This window comes from Cardiocondyla obscurior, linkage group LG07, assembly GCF_019399895.1.
Source record: "Cardiocondyla obscurior isolate alpha-2009 linkage group LG07, Cobs3.1, whole genome shotgun sequence".
NCBI lineage: Eukaryota > Metazoa > Arthropoda > Insecta > Hymenoptera > Formicidae > Cardiocondyla > Cardiocondyla obscurior.
The window spans coordinates 8,921,404-8,935,105 of record NC_091870.1 but is presented as its reverse complement, the minus strand read 5'-3'; the positions used below and the strand labels follow the sequence as shown (position 1 = coordinate 8,935,105).

General features: G+C 36.3%; 1 protein-coding gene and 2 non-coding genes across 6 annotated transcripts in view; all 3 read right to left on the bottom strand.

Moving 5' to 3' along the window:
- Nrx-1 (neurexin 1) overlaps nt 1-13,702 on the bottom strand; it is a 177,099-nt gene that overhangs the window by 7,363 nt on the left and 156,034 nt on the right. For 2 of the 4 annotated variants that reach the window (XM_070659403.1, XM_070659405.1), the window contains 4 exons: nt 2,275-2,516; nt 2,077-2,200; nt 910-1,083; nt 70-229 (listed from right to left, as the gene is read on the bottom strand). In XM_070659403.1, coding sequence (XP_070515504.1) covers nt 70-229; nt 910-1,083; nt 2,077-2,200; nt 2,275-2,516 — 700 coding nt within the window. Of the gene's footprint in view, nt 1-69; nt 230-386; nt 1,084-2,076; nt 2,201-2,274; nt 2,517-13,702 lie in introns of those variants that run through there. The other 2 variants (XM_070659404.1, XR_011545996.1) reach the window with 2 other exon arrangements.
- Nucleotides 1,579-1,684, bottom strand: LOC139104505 (U6atac minor spliceosomal RNA). Its single transcript, XR_011546045.1, has one exon. It is a non-coding gene; the product is annotated as a U6atac minor spliceosomal RNA (small nuclear RNA).
- LOC139104504 (U2 spliceosomal RNA) lies at nt 2,781-2,973 on the bottom strand. Its single transcript, XR_011546044.1, has one exon. It is a non-coding gene; the product is annotated as a U2 spliceosomal RNA (small nuclear RNA).

Genomic DNA, 13,702 nt, shown 5'->3' with positions numbered 1-13,702 from the left:
AGTATTAGACTATAGTAAAAATTTTTTTTTGCACTTTATCTGCGAACGTAACTTGACAGATACACGTACCTGCTATGGCTGGTCTCGAAATCTGTGGTTGACACATTATATTGGACGGAAACGGTGACGACGTCGCGGCCCAACGTCGTCGACGACGTCGACGTCGTCTGGGTGCTGATGTGGCTCGTCGAGTACTCACGAGGCGTCGTGTACGTCACCGAGCTGATATCTGTGGCAGAAAGCAAGGTAGATAAAAAAAAAGAGTGCGTCAGAGGGTTGTTCGCTTCGCGGAGGGGATGAAGGGAGAAAGGCGGGGAGGTGAGGAGTGCGAGCGTGAGCAGAAACGAGAGGAACGGGATGCGAAACACGGAGGCGGCGATATTTACGCGTGCGTAGGCCGACAAATATTCACGCGTGCGTAAGCGAGAACGAGCCGGGTGATTCCGAGGGCGATAGAAACGTGTCGCTCTAATTAAGAGCAGAGTATTCGACTCGATGTCCTGATTCGACGAAGTGAAAGTTATTACTGGAAGGAAAGTCGCCCCCGGCAACAGGGTGGTGCTATTTTCATGGCAGGCGACGGCTGATGCGCGCGTCACAAAAATTTATCGCGGACACGAAGAAGACGCTCACACAGTATTTTCACGACGGAGAATTTTCTATGTTAAATTATCAAAAAGAACACTGAGTTACTACCACCGTGTTCGATCTTTTAATATTTAAATTTAATGTATAAATTTAATGTTTTAAATTTTTTTAATTAAAAATAATTGATCCTAAAATATAAGCAAAAAAAATAGAGTGACTAGAATAGTGTCCTCTTAAAAAATAAAGTCGATAACCGGGAATGCTAAAATCGATCGACGTTCGTTCACGTAATTTTATAAAATTATTTTATCGAGCAAATACCAGTGGCTGAGGTAACGAAAATTTCCTCCGTTGTTCTGGAGTCACCGGAACCCTCTTCGCAGTCTTCCTCGTCGTCACATGATGGACGTTCTTGAATATTTTCCTTATGCACCTTCGGCCTTAATGTCGTTGGCAATCGTGTAGGTGCCACGTATACTGGGGTGATGATATCATCTGGAAATAGAAGTAGTGTAATAATTAAGTCGATATGATGCTGCGATATAATTAGAATTAAAATGTATATAACGTTACGCGGAGTAACACACAATCAAATCTCGTATTCTGCACAGCATTAAATTATTTAAGACAGATTATTTAAAAACCTTATTTTTTTTTTATCTATCTAATGATGTTAATTTAATTTACAGTTTTATTCTAGCAGATTCAGTCTTAGCTGATAAAATTTTTGAGCAGCTCAATATGAACATTAAATATGGAAACGAGTGAGCATGAAAAAGATAGTCATGCCATGCTATTCGTGCGATGTATGTTGAATGTATAATATAATTAATGCGTGAACGATAATGAGAACGCTTTTTTGTACACGTGATGTAATTTATGGAGGAGTAAATCGATAAAAATGACGGTCTAAAGCTTTGTAGAATTATTTAACGAACTCAGCCAGATAGTAATTTTTTTATTTTAATTTTAGTTAACCGCAAAAGAAAAAAAAAATGTGTGGTAGTTCCGTCAAGTGACGGCTGTGCCTACCAGTACATGTGTTAATCCATCCTTGTCTAGGGGAGTGCTAAACGTCTCTCCTTTCATACAACACGAACATGGATCAATACGCGGTCTCTTATATATGAACTGACTGGCTCACCAGTGCTTTTGAGAAAGTAAGTATTTTGTTAATAACTTTTTATCTAATAATCCTACCGTAAAGCTATAAAAAAATTTTTGCTGCAAATATGACAATGCATCCTACTGTATAAATTTTATCTGCGTATATATAAATTCAATAAATATACGTATATATTTTAAAATTTAATTCTGTTGAAAACGTGCAAAAAAAAAAAAAAAACAATGGCAAATTGTTAATACGAAATGTATTTAATATTGAAATAAAATTACGCAATAAGTCACGGGCATATATAAAGATAAAAATTCCTTTTCAGAGGAAAACGTGCAGAATAGGTTACTTACTCCTTCGGAAATATTACTTACACTTACCGGAACCTGACTCGTAGATTGGAGTGCACTCCTCGTCCTCGTCGTCGCCGGCGCAACCACTGCCGGCGCCGGAAAATATCAAGTCATCCATGACACCGGGAAAACCGGACGCGGGTGTCTATAAATAAAATTAATAAAGGGTTATTAGATTACAGTAAAAATTGGGAATTAGACTAGCTCGAGAAACATTACCTGTTGCATTCTCTGAAGTGGCGGGGCACGGTCCAGGAGACTTCCAGCCGGCAAAAGCTGCACGTCTCCTCTAATTGCGACTTTGCCATCTTTGGATGCAGCCAGTTCTAAAATTCTAGCACCGTTGACGACTAGTCCAGCTATCACTCCTAAAAACGGACGTTCCACCCTGCCTTTGCTACGATTCCATCGGCCGCCCACTTGAATAGTCGACTGGCTGTTGAACACCGTGAGCTGATGGCCTGTGGAAAAATACGCATCATCTTTAAATTTACTTTTATATAAGTCTTAAAATTTTTTTAACTATCGCCAACCTCGTGTATGAATATAGCATGCATTCTTTCCAAATAAAATATTTGGTGGCTTATTGCTTTGCATATATATTGCATTATAGAATTGAGGTGTGTCGGGGTCGATTAATTAATTTTTTTTTTCTTCTTAGCTCTCACTGTCGATACTACACTATGATCTTAGCTCTAAGGGCTACGAATTATGCTTAAATTAATTAACGGTGGGCCGAGCTCTGCGGTACTGCAATGCAGAGCCGACCCGTGGCAGAGTCGGAGCAAGCCCCGGTCACCCGCCTCATTCCAAAAATCAGTTTAATATTCTGAGTCCCCTATGGGGACTGTATCAGATATTAAGCTGATAAGAACAGATACTACACTTTGATCTTAGCTCAGAGAGCCGAGAAGCGATGCCGTTGCTTCATTTCGTAGATCTTATATACCCTTTTCAGATAAATTTTACATGCGAGAAGAATCTCGAAAGATACGCCACGTAGCGGCGAGCAGAACGGTTACCAAAGTCGATCGATACGTTAGTTTTCTTCCTCCTTTCTGTACGTACAATACATCGCACACAGACGATGTTTAAAATGATATTACAACTGTTTGTTTATAATAACAACTAATTAAAAACAAAAACTTAATGAAAAAAAATTGAGAAAGAAAAAAAAATTTTTTAACTCTAAATAACATACTCAACAAACAATATTTGCCACACTGTGATATTATATCTGTTATTGTATATTAAAACATTTAATTAAATAACATTAATTAACAAAAAGTAATTAAAAAATGCTAATTAACAAAAAGTAATTAAAAAATGCTAATTAGTGAAAAATGTGTTATTTAGGACTATAATTAACACGCTTAACAAACGATGCTTAACACACTGTAATTATTTCAAAAACATTGACGACTATAACATTAATTAACGTTTAAATGTTTGCAGGTTTAAAACTCTACAAAAAAAAAACCTAATGATTATTATTGAATTAAAAGTAAGGGCACGTAGTCAAAGGTATTTAGTTAACTCGCGTGGAAATAGAAGAACTTGAATTTCAGACCGAATCCCATGGACGCGCCTTGGGAACCGTCGGTTTTACGGTGAGAACGGAGCGTGCTGGGTGTGGGAAACGTCGTTGGTTCCCGTCGGTGGTAGCATAACATTTCGTACGTGAATGTGAACAGCGAATGTAAACCGGGCACGTGCATTGTACACTTCATTCATACATCGGCCGCTTTGTCATCTGTCCGGCTGCAACGCGAAATAAATGTGCACGCGCTGAGGAACAGCGGTGCAACTCGATCGTGAAACACGTTCCCATTTTAATTTCAAACTACAATACAATTCAATCGCTGAAATTCGCAAATACTGGTACTTGAAAAGCGCCGGGCTTTCGGAGATTGAAATCAAAAATGAAGATTACATCAATCCGGGAGAAGTTAACGGATAAAGGCCTCGCGGCATTAATCAAACGGAAGATTCCACTCGATCGTCTTCGACCGGCAGCGAGTTATCACTGCATCAGAATTAATTACTACCGCACCATTAATCTTCACATCTTCATTCACGTTCTAACCGACGATGATTAACGAGCCGAGAGAACAAATTTCGTGTACTCTGCACCTCGGTATTAATTCGGTGTTAATCGCAAATTTCCTAAGCTACAAAATGCATATTTGTTCAATAATTTTTAAAAGCAAAAAGTTTCCTTCCGCGCTTGTGCCAAAGTATATTTTACTTTCTTTATCTATTTGAGTTCTCGTAATTATCTCATATCTTATCTAAAAACCTTTCTGTATAGCGTGGATTTTTCAGATTTCTCCTGAGTAAAATAATTTTTGTTTGCTATTCCAATGTCCCGATATCTTTCCAACCAACAAGAGCAGTACGCGATGGAGTGCCGCGGACATCGGTATGCTCGACTGAATCTTACCTGGTAGGTTTAGAACGACCTTCGGGTTTCAAGGCTGCTCTTAGCGTACGAGCGCAGCTTAGGTCGACTACGATCTCGCTATGCTTGCCTGATTCTTCTAAGCGTATAACTTAGAACGTTGAATCTATTATTACTGGTATGATACAATACTGAAGAAAATACGATTTTTCAGCAAAAATTTTACATCTGTGACATACTATTTTATTAATTTTTTTTTATTATGACTGAAATATAAATCTAATCATAAATCATTCGATTTAACTTTTATGTATATCGAGGAACCTAAGTTCTTATCACTACCCATGTTAGAAAATCTTTAAGAGTCTCTCACATTTTTTTTTTTACGATCGATAAATCTCTTTTTATGACCGGTGTACAGAACTATACGTGTCGGATTTAAGAAACGTTTCAATCTATAAAAAAAGGCCAAAGATAACTTTAGAGGCGACGAATTCCAAAATCGTGAGAAAATAGTCTTGCGGCGCGGCACCGCACCATCCGGCTTTCTCACAGTGCGCTCTTCTCATCGTTTGTCCGTATAAAAAATAATGAGATTTCGGAGGTACGACGGGGTGGGACTTGAGCGTGAGAAGATGCTAAATCTGGGGCTGAAATCGTCGCTTCGTGAACCAGGCATGCATCAGGGTACAAGAGAGATTTCTATCGCGTTCTTTATCCTTTTGAATTATTTGCAGATTCGAATATTTAATCTAACTAATCCCGCGTGCCTTTTCATTCCAGAAATAAAATAGCAGCAGTCCTGTCACCTTTTGCGAACGGAAACCGTCATTCGATACGATAGAATCAATTTCGTCAAGCCGCACAATTAGAGGCCCGAGAGGAATGGATCATGATAAAGGTCGAGCTTTACGAGGTATTTAACTTGAGGTCGACGATCCTCGACACGGGAGGTTAAATGGCTTAAAATGACCAGTGTTCGACGAAGAGAACGAAAAGGAAGAGCGACGCGATAAAAGAGGGATAAAGCGTCGTCTTGGGACAAGAGGCTAGCTTCTTAAGCCAATTAAATTGTTCCCACGGGATCGCACCGTGGGAGAATCTCTCCAGAAACGCAAGAAACCGAAACTCAGACCTGCCAAGATTACATACACACTTAGGAAGTTCCTTTTTGCCCACGTCGGAACGTATTTATTTACCCAACTCCCGGTTTTTTTTTTTTTTTTGTATTAAAATTCCCTTTAAATAATAAGTTAATATGTCATATTTTTCGACGCGATTTGTATTGCACAGGCAGAATTGAATATATATTTTCCACAAGAGATTAAATTATGTGTGCACGTATACGTAATTTCTTGTGACTCGATCAGCCGAGAAAATCATTTACTATTCTTGCCGCGGCCCTTTTCGCTCTTTTCTCTCTCTTTCGCTCGCGTCTTTTTTATGTGACCGAGGCACACTTGGAAGAAGAGAAGGAGTCCGCGTGAGAACTCTGTGAGGACTCGTGGGAAGATCACCACGGCGCGTGGCGCTTCTGAGACCAGAATATCATGAGAGTCTAACAAGTATCACGGGTATCTTCGGCATCTTTTGCATCACTCATCCCTTTACGACCCTTTTATATCTCGCGATACATGTATGCGTTAACATATACATATACATTTTCAGAACAATTTTACGCATCTTTGTATTAATTTTTACATGTACCTGCCTTCTTTTAAACAATAATTCTAATTTTTTCCGATGCTCGACAAATATGCGATTTTGTTGTACTTAGTTTTACAATATAGTTTAGATTTTATAATTCTATTTTAATTCCGACGGAAAATAAAAATTAACGAAAAAAATTCTTAACGAGATATTGAATGCAGAAGAAAGGGAAACAATTAACGCCTGGGGCGATTGATCCTCTTTTGGGATAAGGCAACATAACTTTTCGAAGGTCTTAAGGTTTGTGAGGGTCCTAAATTAAACGCGTGTCTTAAAAAAAAAAATATTTCGCCTAAATAACCAAAGTTATCGAAATAATATATTCGAATAATAGTCTTAAATCAGCGGATAATACCTAGATTTAAGTTTCTAAATTGCCAAGGACAATTAATTTTAATATACTATAGTTAATTAAAATATCAGTTAATTAAAATACCAATAAATTTACATTACTTTATCGCGCTTGAAAATAATAGTTCTATATTAATTTTATATATCGAACGAAATAATTTAAAATTTACAGACATACGAAATTTAACTATTGACATATCTTTAGAATTTTGCCGCAATGAGGAAACACAGAGCTGAACGAAAGAGAGAGATTCTTCAATATTTTAACGGATATCTCGTATATTCCGGCGAGCAGGGCAGTAGGAACAACAGAAAGCTAAAAAATGTCTCGCGAAGTGAGAGAGAATTATCTTAATGATAATATGATTCAATTTGTAGTGACACTAATAGCATATCGCTTCGAAGACAGATCGGCAGCTGCCGTAATTCATTGAGAGGCGTGAAAAGTATTGTAAATATAAATTAGTACAAGATTTTCTATTAAGCTAACAGGAACGTCGAAGTGGTACTTCGTGAAATTCGGCCTTGACCAGGCCCTAAATGTTCGAAGAAAATGACGGGACTCTAGCGATACTAGAAGAAAAGAGACGCTCCCGAGCAAGAGATCTATAGATCTGAGAAATGTATAAATTCCTATCCTACGTATTTCATTTACATACTGCAAGAATAAATGACGTATACCGAATCATAAAAAAATTTATTTTTCTTAAATATATTCTCATTGTGCACTTTTCTTTTTTTTATTTTTCCCTTTTGTACACGGCTTTTTATTTACGTATGCACTTTCGGTTTATACCAAATTATATGTAAAACTTACGGTGTTTGTTGCATTTAATTTACAAGTAAAAAGAAGCTAATATATTTAGCGTCATTCATAATTTTCTTTTGTTGATTTTCAATGTAAAATATAATTTTTTTTTTAACGAATATCTAATTAATGTGACTCAGGAATAAAATATCTGTATTTTTAATGCAATGATTGTAGAAGCAGAATCGTAATATTAATTTTGTTTGAATGTTCTACGTGGCGTAAAAAAATGCGCTAACGGAAATTTTTCAGTCTCTTTCTATCAGGTATACATGTCATCGAAGAAGCAACGATGTCTAAAATCTACTCGTGCAATGGTGGACGCAGTAAATATAAAGTAATATTTGTTAGATTAATTACGTCTCGTCTCGTCGTATTTAATATTGTATAAAACTCATTAATGGCGACATTGTTAATTACGTGTTGAAGTTAAATCGAGGCGTGAAGAATGTTTTAAATACGAATTAATCGAACACTCGATATCAGGCAGTCAGTATGTGACAAGAACGTCACGCTGAAGCTGATGTCGTGCAACGCACGTTTTTCTGTATGCTACATTGTACGCTGATAATTTACTTTTGTGCCAAATATGTCTTAATAAATTATTAAAACGTAACTTGTATAATTTCTGCGCTCGCCAAAGCTATAAACTCCTTATTTTTTTAAGTGTAAAAATGCTAAGTATAAAGTACTTAGTGATCTCGATAACTTTACAGAAGCTGAGTTTCAAGAGTTTTTTTTTTTCCGATAAAACAAACTATTCGACTTTTGGAATGTGGAATAATCAGCATTCTCTCTCCTGTTTTTTTTTTTTTTAATTCCTCCCCCGACTACATGACTTTTATAAAATTTTTATATAATTTCACATAAATTTTTATTTTTCTGTTCAAAGTGAGGCCCACCTAACACCATCCCTTGCTAAGGAGGGAGTCGCATATTTTCTTTTTCTTTTTATACAATGAAATAAGTGTGTAACGTCAATTAAATAGAATATTTTAACAAAATGTTTGGGAATTATATTTTCAAGAGTTGATTAATTACCGAGGCGTAATTAATGGAGTTACTTAATAACGACTAACGGATGCTCGTACCCCAAAGAGCTTCTTTGCATCGAATGATTCCCTAGTAACCCTGAGAAGATTCGATCTCTCTTTGTAACTGCTTTCTCACGCCCGTTGCGACTCGTCCTTCGATTCCCACGAACCTAACGGATGAGGCTTTGCCTTTCCACGAAAAAAAAAAAAAAAAGGAAAAAAAGAAAAAGATCCATAGTATCTTCCGAGAACTTTAATACCTTGGATTTTTTAACCAGCACAAGTGGGAGTATCGTGAAAGTCGCACAACTGCGTTTAAAAAGAATTTTATGTACAAAATTTTGCTTCAAAGAATAGTTAAGTACGCGGTAACAGTGAAAGATTATTTATTTATCCAACAATTTATTTTAAAGCGTTCTTAAAAAGCCTCGCACTGAGAAAACCAGTCAAGAAAGATCAAAGAGAAAACTCACTTTTAAGATTACGGTCAATCATTGACAATACTTTTAAAACGTTTGTTTCATAGTGTAAATTATTTTCGACGCGACATCAAGCCTCCCTCAACGTGCTGGAATTATCGACATGAAATTCAACGGTTCAAAGGTCCTCGTCTATATACGGCGAGCAGGGAAGATCGCGAAGGAGGATCCAAGGTTCGAACCCTCTCACGACCCCTCGACTATATCCGAGGACGTCTTCGTCGAGGACGTCGAGATCCTGCCTCGAGCGTGAGAACGATTCTCGCCCACGGTCAAATTCCATCGATCGAGTATTAGGACACCAGGGCAATGCAAGAAGAAACTTTGAGACGCGCCTGAACGATTAAAAGACGCTCGCATTTGTTTAAACAAAAAGGGAATATGACGAAAGGTACCGATTCAATATTTCAAATTTCTATAAACCACTACTAGAGTTGTGTTAATTAAAGAAAAGATAATAGTACATTTTCATTATTTTTAGATATTAATTGATATAAAAAAAAATTGACTCTACATTAATTAAAATTTACAAATTTACGAATCGTACTTGGGGTGAGTAATGGTACACATGTTGAGTTAGAACGACGCGAAATAATAGGCAGAAGAGGCTGTTATTCCTACATTAGAATGCATAGGCGTTCCCTTAGGGACGCGGATTACATTACCCCCAGGGTACACCATGAATAGAGTTCCTTAATTAGAGAACAGAGTAGCATAAAATTCGAAGAAGGATCTACGAGTTCTAGGAGTGACTAATAATTTTATATTTAAAAAATCGTCGCGATTATCCGCGCCGTTTTCACGATGCTAATTGTCAAATAGTGTAACGACGAAACAAACTCTCGAAACAAAAGTAAAATTTATGTCAATTATACAGAATATTAAATATATATATATATTTTTTTTTTGCCAAAAATATTGTCAAAGTTCAAGTCGCTTGTATGTCAAATTTTAAAAAAAGACGACACGTTGCGTGAATTCTATTTGTTTTTTTCGTTAATTTTCCGAGTAGTAAAATTGATAAAATATTATCTCGCAATAGTGTGCTCTGTAAAAGATTTGAGATTTCATAGAGATAAAAGGGTTGATCTTTGTAGTTCAGTTGATCTACTTAGATATCGGGAAAATAGAACGATCGAAGAGAACGCGCGGAATCCTCGCAGAACGCCAAGGGTTCAGTTTCCAACCCTCATTTACCTTCGTAATAAATAATCTTTCACTTTATTGTACTTTTTTTTTTTTTTAATTAATATATCGTGATCCTTTAATAGCATAAGTTTTTAAAATAAAGAGTCAACTAATAATGTAAAATTGTAAAATGTTATATTAAAATATAAGGCTATTGTTATAAAACCGACTTACGATTGCATATTAAATATAGATAAGTAATCTTTGCAAAAGTAAATATCTCACAAAACTCTAATATTTAAATACCACGTGTCGTTCGAACTATTTTACGACGAGGATAGCATAGAGGGTATAGAAGTAACGCAGGGGTTGATCACGCAAGCGATGTAATGAGAAAAAAGGCCTACCACATGACCTTTTCCATCAGAAATGTATGCGACCTAAGAAGGTTTCGATCGAGTTTTCTCCAAAGGGGTTGATTTTAATTAGTTTTGAAAGAGCGACTCAATTAAGGTGGTCAACCTCATATCGCTGGTTATACTTTTAATAAGCGGCTTGCATTCTACTTCTAACGTGTCAATCGCTTAGTTTGAAAACGAGCGATTATTCTGCATTCATAGTTTAAATTGCGATTATGATAATATTTTTTTTTCTCTTTAAGATTAATTGCCAAACGCACGAGTTCTAATAAAAATATCTCAATAATCAGTAATTAAGCAAAAAAGATATTCGAAATTTTTACAGAGTTAATTAGTTCTAATATTCAAGCAGAATATTTTATTCTTGTATGATTATTCTTTCTTGTGTCTTAAGAAACAGTTCTGCACTTTATGACGTTTCGTTATATGTATTTAAAATATTTTTAATTTCTTTTTTGTTCTCAAATATATTTTTTCCTTAATGTTCTCAATAAAAAGGGGATACGCACGTAAAAGAAATGACGTGGCTTGGGGATAAACGACCTTCCACACATGAAGCAGAGTAGCAGAAAACGCGAAGAGGAGTCTCTTCTTGCTTTCGTTGCAAAACCGCGTGATATGCGAATCACGCAGGGTGAAGAGAGGGTCGCGGAATCGTGCACGCGTTTGTTTGAACTTCGTAAAAAAAAAATGTACTTAGAAAAATTCGTTCCTAAGTTTGTATCCACAAATTCGGGAAATACATGAAAGTTACATATAAAAAAATTGAAGCGTTTGCCGAAACTTTCCGGGCCACAGACAGAATATTAAACATACGTGCGCATTTGCGGGAGTTCCGCACTGCGCAAACGACGCTCGCGGGACCGAGAAGCTCGTGCACTTATGAAAATGCATCGTGCATTAGTCGACGATAAATTTTCCCGGGTCTGGAAAATGAGTGCAACGCAGTCTATTACGTGCAATGTTACGCCGTAATTAATATCTGCGCGGGAGCAAATATATGAATCGCTCTGATTACACGGTGAGGTAAATCTAATTGATTAGTACAATTAAAGGGAAAAAATGGAGCCGCGCAAAATTTTCTATGCAAAATGCTCACCGTGGTATTCTTTGATAATATAAATTCAACGTGCACAAACGAAAACAATGGGAAAAAAACCCGGGAACAAAAATTTGATGGAAATGCCAAATGGTTCAATGAATCGTATTAATCCGCAGGCTTGCATATAGACTGGTGTTAAATTATACTAAGTAAACCGACAATTCATTATATGTGTAAATAATTTGAGTATAATATAACTAAGTGAGGCACTTAATTATATTAACGCCCGTGCACACCGCAACGCGAACAAATGCAATTTCTAGCAAATATATTATATGAGAGACATTATAAAATTAATTGCGCACGGGAAATAGAAATCTTGCTTTGTCGTTTGCTAATTAAATATATACGTTTGATACAAAAATTTCTTTTCAGAGTGTTTGCAAATATTTCTGTTTAATTAATTAATTGTTTGTCACCGTCTATTTCAATTTTTGATTAATTGAAGTGGAATTAATATTGTTTAATGTTTCAGACGAAGATATACGCGTCAAGAACTAGATATATTCATAGACTTTAGTTGCATAATGTGTATAAATGTAAGATCCATATATGTATGCACACTTACCGACAGGAATAGCGTCCGGGATGCTGCGACGGCGGTTAGCGTACGTGATCTTGGCGTGGTGTGCGTCGAATCTCACACGAAGCACGTGTACGCACGTACATGTTCCACACAGCACATGTTAGGGAAGACTGTGGGGAGAGGAACCGCGCTCTACTACTACGTCCACCTTACTCGGCCGCCGAGAGAGGGGGAAGTCACGTACGCTAGCCGCCGTCGCCGCTCATCGCGGCGAACGTTACATCTGCCTTTAAATGTACATTATCACACACTTGGGATTATTCAATTGCAAAAAATTTTGATCAAAATAATGTTGTCCTTTAATCTTTGAATATAAATTGTTTAATATAAAAAATATACTAATGAGAATTAATCGTTCCAATTGCTCAATTCATTCTGCAATTCTTTTTTTTTACTTTTTCTTTCAAAGGATAATGGTCGCGTATATATTAAAAGCAGGATTAACATAAGCTCAGGTTTCTTGTTAGAAAAGCGAAAGCGTTTTTTAAAGGTCAAGTTATCAGGACAACATATCACGGATGGAAATTTCCAAGCCTGCGGAGTAAATAAACTTAGCTTATGTTCGATAAAACTTCGATCACCTGGTTGAGCGTCAAGATTTCACCGTGTAAACAAAACGAGCAAAATACCGTCGTGCATACTAAAGTAGATCATTGAAAATATTATCTGCATTTGTCAGATTTATAATAAAGTTATTAAAACAGATGAATATTCCCAAGAATAATCTCACAATCAATATTTCGTTTTATAGAACGATGCAGAGTACACATTATCAACTCTTGTAATAAAAGTATATACGCTAAGAAAATAATCTAATTAATTTTTGATCCAACTATAATTTTATAATTATTTTAAGAATAATTATGATTAACTCAATCATATTAACCGTTGAATTAAATTTGAGCCTAAATTTTATCTCCGAGGTAGTGAGAATCTATTTTAATTATTTATCGGGGATATTAAAATTAAAGTAATGAACTTAAATAAATCAAAGAATTAATTTCCCTTATCTCAAGTCAACGAAAAATGTTTCTAAGTTTTAAGAAAGGAGAGGCGCGGGCCTCCATAAATTTCAGCTCCAGTAATGCATTCGAGTGCAATTGTGGAGAAGCGTTTCCGGATAATCGCTTGATAATTCTCCGTCAATCGATAAATCAAACCCAACACAAGCAAGATGCCTTTCCGTGAGAGCGGCAAACGGCCTTTGCATTCGTGAAAAGGCCGAGACAATGGTCGGGTCTCGTGAACCCAGCCAAGGCCGTTTCCCATGGTTAGAACGGGTCAACGACCAGCACCACGATGACCATAAAAGAGCACATAGGAACCCCTTCGTCTTTAGTTGCGCGGCAGTTCTCGTACCGTTTAGATCGTCCCGTATTTAACAAAAGTATTACATCGGTCGAGCGGTCGCAAATTAAACACTACCGTGCTTTTTTAAATAATTTTCGTTAATTTATTTGTCGAAAAAGTTTGTGAAGTTCTTTTTTTTCTTATCTTGTGTGGTGCTAACTTATTAATATTTATTAATATTTAAATTTATATTTAATATTTAATAAAACTTGGGAGATAATTTTTTACCGCATATCTAACGTAATGCAAATACTTATTGATTGGCGATAGTTAGTCATG